Source organism: Nicotiana attenuata, unplaced genomic scaffold (assembly GCF_001879085.1).
Source record: "Nicotiana attenuata strain UT unplaced genomic scaffold, NIATTr2, whole genome shotgun sequence".
Lineage (NCBI taxonomy): Eukaryota > Viridiplantae > Streptophyta > Magnoliopsida > Solanales > Solanaceae > Nicotiana > Nicotiana attenuata.
The window spans coordinates 110025-117027 of NW_017670411.1; the positions used below are offsets into that span (position 1 = coordinate 110025).

Sequence of the window (7003 nt, forward strand, 5' to 3'; positions counted from 1 at the left end):
TATAACAGTGAAACATAGTCAAGCTGGGGCGTAAACAGTCGCCAAATTACATGAATCTAGCCTATTATCATCCGCCGGCGGTGGCGATTTCCGGCCGGCGGAAGGCGGGTGGATGGTCTCTAAGAAGAGAGGAGAGAGTGGGAAGAGAGAGGAAGAAGAAAGAGATTAGGCAAAAAATGGGGGCAAAATTTGGCTTCCTTAGGCTTTAAATACTAGGAGTGAAGATTAAATGGTGACCCTTGGATCAAGCCAAGATGAGTGCAATCTCAGCCACTTAAACAAAACGACGTCGTTTTGGCGTGTCTGGTTGGGATCTTGAGCTGGGCGGGTCCAATACTCTTGGGCCAACGAATTGGTCCATGTTTTTGGGCCAATTTGTGCTTTAAATGGCAAGACCAAATCCCTTTAACCCCATCACTCAACATTTAAAAACTCTAATTCTAAAATCTACAAATACACACAAAAATAAATCTAAAAAGGTGCAATGTAGGAGAAAAGAAAGAGCAAAAATTAGGTATTTACAACAATAAGTTGGGGTTGCCCATCTTATTGCTTTTGGCTTATTTTAAGTAGTTTTTAACTTATTTTGAGCACTTTTTGACTTTGCTAAACACTGAAAAAAGTTAAAAAGAGCTTAAAAACTGATTTGACCAGCTTAAAAGCCAATCCAAACATCCTCACAGTCTCCTCACCCACTCTAAGCATGAGTTTCCTCTCTTGTATATCTAATATAGCTCTTCGTGTCGCTAAGAATGGTGTTCCTAGGATGAGGGGACCTCTTTATTCTACTCCATCTTCACCACTATTAGATTATTGTTTTGTTATTGGACGTAATTATTTTTTGGAAAAAGTCATCCAAACACAAATTGCAAAACTTCTTGCAAATTGTATAGACGTACAACACGTCACAACACGAGAGTGCGTATACGTACTTGTATACATGTAATGTACAAATATAAAATACAAAATTCCTTTGCAAAATCCTCTCTCGTCACGCTGGTAATTTCACGCCCCTTTCTCTCTCTAAAAGAAATTCCCCTTTTCCACTCTCTCTAGCAATCTCATGCACGGACATATTGCGTGGAATTGGAAATTAGCGCACACGAATTTCATCGATCGACTGTGATAAAGAGTGGAAAGATGTGATTCGTTAGCAATTTACAGCTAATTTTTTATGCAAATTTCACTAGATTGGATATTATTTGGATATTTTCCTAGGGTATTATAGTGTCACATGAAGAATCGGCGAACCAAAGTGGTTGTGCGGCACTTGCCGCCGACGCTTTCTCAGTCTACGCTTCTCGAGCAGGTTGATTCTCGCTTCGCTGGTCGGTACAACTGGTTCACTTTTCGCCCCGGCAAGACCAGGTTAGGGTTTCCATAAATAGCAATTAAGAATTTATTTTTTATTTATTTTTTTTAAATTTTTATGTATTTGTGTACACTAGACAAAATTATGTTTTTGTATACGTAATATGTGGTTTCTGACTACAATATCTTCTGTAATCGTTTTTATTGCTTGGTAGCTTTATTATTGTTTTTATATATTTTGTATAAATAATTGATATTTATATGATTTGTCTATTTATTGTGGTACTTATAGAAGTAACTCTTTACTTTTGGATATTGCTTGTGACTTTATATTATTTTTTATATATTTTTTCCAGTTTCCCTTCATTATGCTTTATCTTAGTGCTATTAATTCCTTAAGCTTGTGATTGTGGGTACTGATCCTGTGAGTTATGTGTCAGATGAAGTTCAGTATTCCTTGAGTGTTTCATTTTTTCATATTTATTAAGAAATGTAAGAGTTTATTTGATCTAGCACTAGGGAAAAAGGGGGGGGGGGGGGAGAAATTGATGTAGTAGCATTCAATATAATCGACATACTTGCTCGTGTTTACAAAATTATGCTTTGCTTTGTGTTTCACCATAACCATCTTTTTAATGTCCATTAGAAACACATATCTTGAAATGTTCCTTTCTCCACAGAAGGGGTAGAAAGAGTAAGGTGGTACTTATTTTAAAGGAATGCCTGAAACCCCCTGGTATTGATGAGATAGTGAGGGCTATTAAAAGGAAAGGAAATCAATATGGTGCTAACGTACTACACCATGTTGTTATTAGCAAAATCTTGTTTTTATATTTAATATCGATTTTTCAATTTATGAAATTTAAATAGTGTGGGCACCAGTGTTACGAAGGGATGGTTGGGATTGTCTATCCTTACCAAAGGTCTCAGGTTCAAGCCTTAGAATAAAAAACCATTTGCTCCGAGGGTGTAACCTAGTAGTCAATGAAGTTGGGGAAAGATCCTGGAAGATTAGGGTTCAAAACACTAGGTGATTTTTTTACATTTGCCTAAGCCTTTATGGATAGAATTACCAGTGCTTGCGTTGATAAGAGGTAACAAATCCTCGGTAAATTAGTCGAGGTTTGTGCAATTGACTGCACCACTTTATAAAAAAATAAAAAAAGAAAGTTTTGTGGCTTATCCATAGTTTTTTTGCTTTAAAAGGAAATGAGTTGCATTGAATTGTTCTTTTAGGCAAGGAACTGTGTTCACGAGTCATTGTATACTCCAGTGTTTGGTATGGAGAGTATGTTGTTTGGTGTTGCACCAAAGGGTGTAGCCTCCATGAAGTTGGTGAAAACCAATGTGAGTCCAGGGTTCAAATTTATTACAGAGACAAAAGGCATTTAGTAATTTGTCTCATCTGCCTAAGCTTTGATGGACAAAATTATCTGGTACTTGCTTTGGGGAAAATAGCAGGTACCTGTTGGAATAATCGAGGTGCGCAAGTTGGCTTGGACATTGCAGTTATAAAAAAAGTATATTGTTGTAGTCTACTCTTTTTGTGAAATGGTTTGAACAAAATGCGATGTTCTTGGTACCTACAAGTATGAAGTTTCATGATTTATCCATTTTCTGTGTATCCAACTAGTTCTCCAGGGAATGGACAGCAAGTTAGGCTTACAATTATAACAGCTCGATGGCTGCATATCTGTAGTTTGTGTTTGAATTAGAGCTCTCCGTGGCGTGTCCAGTATTGCTTTAGCTTTTGCCTCAGATTTGTGTATGCGGTATTGTATGTTATTTTTTTCGGGTCCGGAGTATTTTTGTTATTAATGAAGTCTTTCCCATTTTGCTAAGAAAGAAAAATTATGGATGGTTTTGTTCCGATTCAGAAAAACTCTTATGCATGGTTTTATTTGCATAAAGTCCGAAACTGGTCAGATTGTTTTGCTTTTTTTCCCCCTATTATTTAACAAAGATTTCCTTTTCTTTACCTTTCTCATAAAAAACAAAGATTTCCTTTTCTCTATTCTTTACTGTCTCGGGAAATGATTTATAGCCCTCTCCACCTAAAAAGCTGATATTTGTGCAAGTATGGTATGTTTAAAACATGAATATACATACTTTAGACTGGTATAGCTTGATTCATTTTTTTCAACATTGTCGTTGTTGACACTTATATGCTAAACATTTCTTCTGCAGCCTGAGGCATCAAAGCTATTCGAGAGCCTATATTGACTTTAGAAATACAGAAGATGTTATTGAGTTCGCTGAGTTCTTTGATGGGCACGTTTTTGTGAATGAGAAAGGTAAGCTCAAGCACAGTTACAAGAGATTGATTGGGCATTCCTTCCATCAAGATGAAATTTGAAAATGATTTATTTGTTTATTTATTTTGGTTCAGCTTTTGCTATTGGGTGTCTCTTTGGTCCCTTTGGTCGTCACACACTATTATGTGTTGCACCATTTCTTTTCTGGTTCCTGCTAGATCTATCTTGCGTAGTGATCTAATCTTTGATTGGAAAATTATTATTCTCATCTTCTGGGGATGTCTATATTAGGCACTCAGTTCAAAACAATTGTCGAGTATGCTCCTTCACAGCGTGTTCCAAAGCACTGGTCCAAGAAGGATGCCCGTGAAGCGACCATACTGAAAGGTATTAAAATTGATGAGCTGATTGCATGTGACGTACGTGCTATCTCCATCTTGTCTGCAGTTACGTTAATTTTGTTGATGCACTTGTAGATCCTGAATATCTGGAGTTCCTTGAATTTCTTGCAAAGCCTGTTGAGAATCTTCCAAGTGCTGAGATACAATTGGAGAGAAAAGAGGCTGAACGAGCTGGTCAGTTAGAACATCTCTAGAACATTGTACTAGTCTCGTTGTGCATTAAATGGAGATATTTATCAAAATGAGAGGTGTTGGAGAGCAAAGCATGAAGGTGGAGTGCATGTGGTTTGAAATTGAAGTTCCACTTATTTCTGTATTTCAGGCTCAGCAAAGGATGCTCCTATAGTTACTCCATTAATGGATTATATACGTCAGAAAAGAGCTGCGAAGGGTGGAGCTCGGGTAGGAAATTTTCCTGTTTCGAAATTCCTAATGATGGGATTTTCAAACTTTACTAGCAAAGAACTAGTTGCTGTCTGTTTTTGTCGAGGTGCAACTTTCTACTTGTAGGTGCTCCATGCTTTTATCTGTTGTGAAAAAGAGATATGGGAAAATATTAATTCTTCCACGTCATTAAACTAGTTTGTGTTTATCTTTGTTGACTGACTTGAGTACGCAACCGAGAAAAAAGTTTCATCAGTTGGTCTGAAGTGGATTTTTATATTGGGAACCTCCTCTTTTTCTTTTATCTTTCTGTTTCAGTTATGAGATCTATGCTCAAAGAATTGAAGAAGCTGTACATTTTCTGCTTTGAGCTACCTGGTTGTAAATAAGGTTTTGTTATTTGTGGATATTTTACCAGAATGAGCTTCTAACGTTGCTTATTCACTAAATAAAATGTCTCTGTTAATCTGGCGTTTTTATTAATGAATTCTTTTATATAAGGAACTGAAGTTTTGACGGTGAATTATGTACCATTGTGGATGGTATTAATAGATGGTAATTGATGTATAGGGGACAAATCGTTGGAAGAACTAGATATAGTTGAATTGCATCTTGTTGTAAAGATTGTGTTACGTTCTTGTGAAGCTGATACTTCTTTATACGGGTTTTTTTTGCCCTTCTATATTAAAATATTATTACTTTATCTATACATGCTTTTCAGAAGCTGATTTGAGGACTAATATTCAGTCTTTTTCTTCTTAATGTTCCTTCATCAGTCTTCCTTTGCTTACTTTGTATTCATATAGAAGATTCCATTGCATTCTCCGCTACTTCTCTTCGAATATGGTCTCTTTTGTCTTATTAAAAGAAATTATTGTATCACTATTTTGAGCAACTTCCCCCAAGTAATAAATGACACCAAGTTTATTGACTTGGTTTTTGTCAGAGATCTATATCTAATGGAAGATCAACCAAAAGGGTTGGTGGCGCATCCTCAAGAACTCCTAGCTCAGCTGCATCTAAACGAGGCTCTGAAAAGAGGACTTCTACGACCATGGTACATGCTCTTCTTCCCAAACTTATGGCCATGGACTACTGGGATTGGTCCATGCGTTTTTATATCACGCCTTTTTTATACATGATAAATTTGCGTTTCTAGTTCAGAGAATATGAAGGCCTTGTCTAAGTGTACCATTCTCTACTCTTGACCTGCTTTCAGTTGTCTCTCATTGTAAAACCTGACCTGGTTTGATCTATATGCCTGCTTGTACATGAGGATGGTATTGGGCCTTCACTGCTCTTACTCTGCTTTTGCTTTTTGCAGCTTTGCCTTATAATTGAGCTTTTCATTGCTAGTTTCCTTGTTCTCTATAACAGCCTGGAAGCATGTTTTATTAAATTTTTGCACCAGATATTTGTTAGTTTGGTCATAAGCTTATGCGCACACACACACCCACGCAGATGCACATGTTTAGTTTTTGCCTTTTCATGTTGGGTATTGACAATAAAACTGCTACTTGTTGGATATTTTTTTGTTTATTGACATTTTGTCAGTAACTCTTATCTTATATTGCTTACGGAATTACCACCTTGTTCTGCAGTATGTTCTGCGGGACAGTTCTAAGGCTGGAAATGGTAAGGACAAATCATACATTCTAGTGCCAAAACGTGATGATCAGCAGCTCTCTGACAAGTCTGGAACCTCTGCTCCTGGATCTGGGATTGATTTAGTGGAAGGGGAAATTGGTATGTCTTATGTTTGTATCGTAGTTCTTACAAATTTACTGGATCTGGGATTGATTTAGTGGAAGGGGAAATTGGTATGTCTTATGTTTGTATCATAGTTCTTACAAATTTAATACAGAATACATCAATACAGTTAATATTAACATCTTTTTTTGTTTGCTTTGGGGTTGGGGTTGGAGGAGCATTTAACAGTCCAAATGTTCTGACTGAATATGACAGCTTATCTAACCTCTTTCTTGTAAAAGGAGCATGCATGAAAAACCCCCACCCACGCCACCCAACAAGGAAGACCTAAACCAAGCTGAAGAACCTTTTTTGTTGCTAAAAGCAGTTAAGATCAGCGTAGCCTTGCTAGTGGAGAACGTGGATGTAGGAAACTTAACAAAAAACCCAAGAGGATCTAGCAGGCCATAGTGTAAGAGTATGAAAGGCAGTCGTGGGGTGGATAAGGAGGTAAAAATTCTGTGTCTAGACCTCCAAGCTTTTTATTTGTGTCTCGGAGGTTGTTTTAGGAAAATCAACTACACTAACCTGCCGCGGAGACATTTGATTTCTTGAACTATATTTAGTATTTTGCTCAGTCTTAACAAGCCAAAGAACTGTGACAATCATATATCTTCTTTTCTGTGATCTTTTTTGATCAGTTCAACTAATGTTGAAAGAAACAAGCATCAATGTGTATAAAGGTTCGTGAACCAAAATACAAAAGACAGGAGAATACTTGTGTGCGCTGGCGGACCTAATACTTATGTACCCGGGTAGCACCCTCTCTTCTGAGCCCTCTCTCAATCTTGTTGGGGTACTGCCACAGAAGTAATTCATCATCATTCGGTTAGGATCAACCTAATCTTCCTCCTCCTTGACTTCAGAGGAAGACTCCCCCCCCCCCCCCCCCTACTAACGTCT

The 7003-nt window shown here is 37.3% G+C and overlaps 1 protein-coding gene across 2 annotated transcripts in view; it reads left to right on the forward strand.

Moving 5' to 3' along the window:
• Window positions 1-968: 968 nt before the first annotated feature.
• The window catches only part of LOC109239055 (regulator of nonsense transcripts UPF3-like), an 18577-nt gene continuing 12542 nt past the window's right edge, over window positions 969-7003 (forward strand). The window contains exons 1-7 of one of the 2 annotated variants that reach the window (XM_019405559.1): window positions 969-1368; window positions 3499-3605; window positions 3858-3953; window positions 4043-4141; window positions 4290-4369; window positions 5298-5408; window positions 5953-6097. In XM_019405559.1, the coding sequence (XP_019261104.1) occupies window positions 1235-1368; window positions 3499-3605; window positions 3858-3953; window positions 4043-4141; window positions 4290-4369; window positions 5298-5408; window positions 5953-6097 (772 nt within the window). In that variant the 5' untranslated portion in view covers window positions 969-1234. The remainder of the gene's footprint in view (window positions 1369-3498; window positions 3606-3857; window positions 3954-4042; window positions 4142-4289; window positions 4370-5297; window positions 5409-5952; window positions 6098-7003) is intronic. The other variant, XM_019405560.1, reaches the window with a different exon arrangement.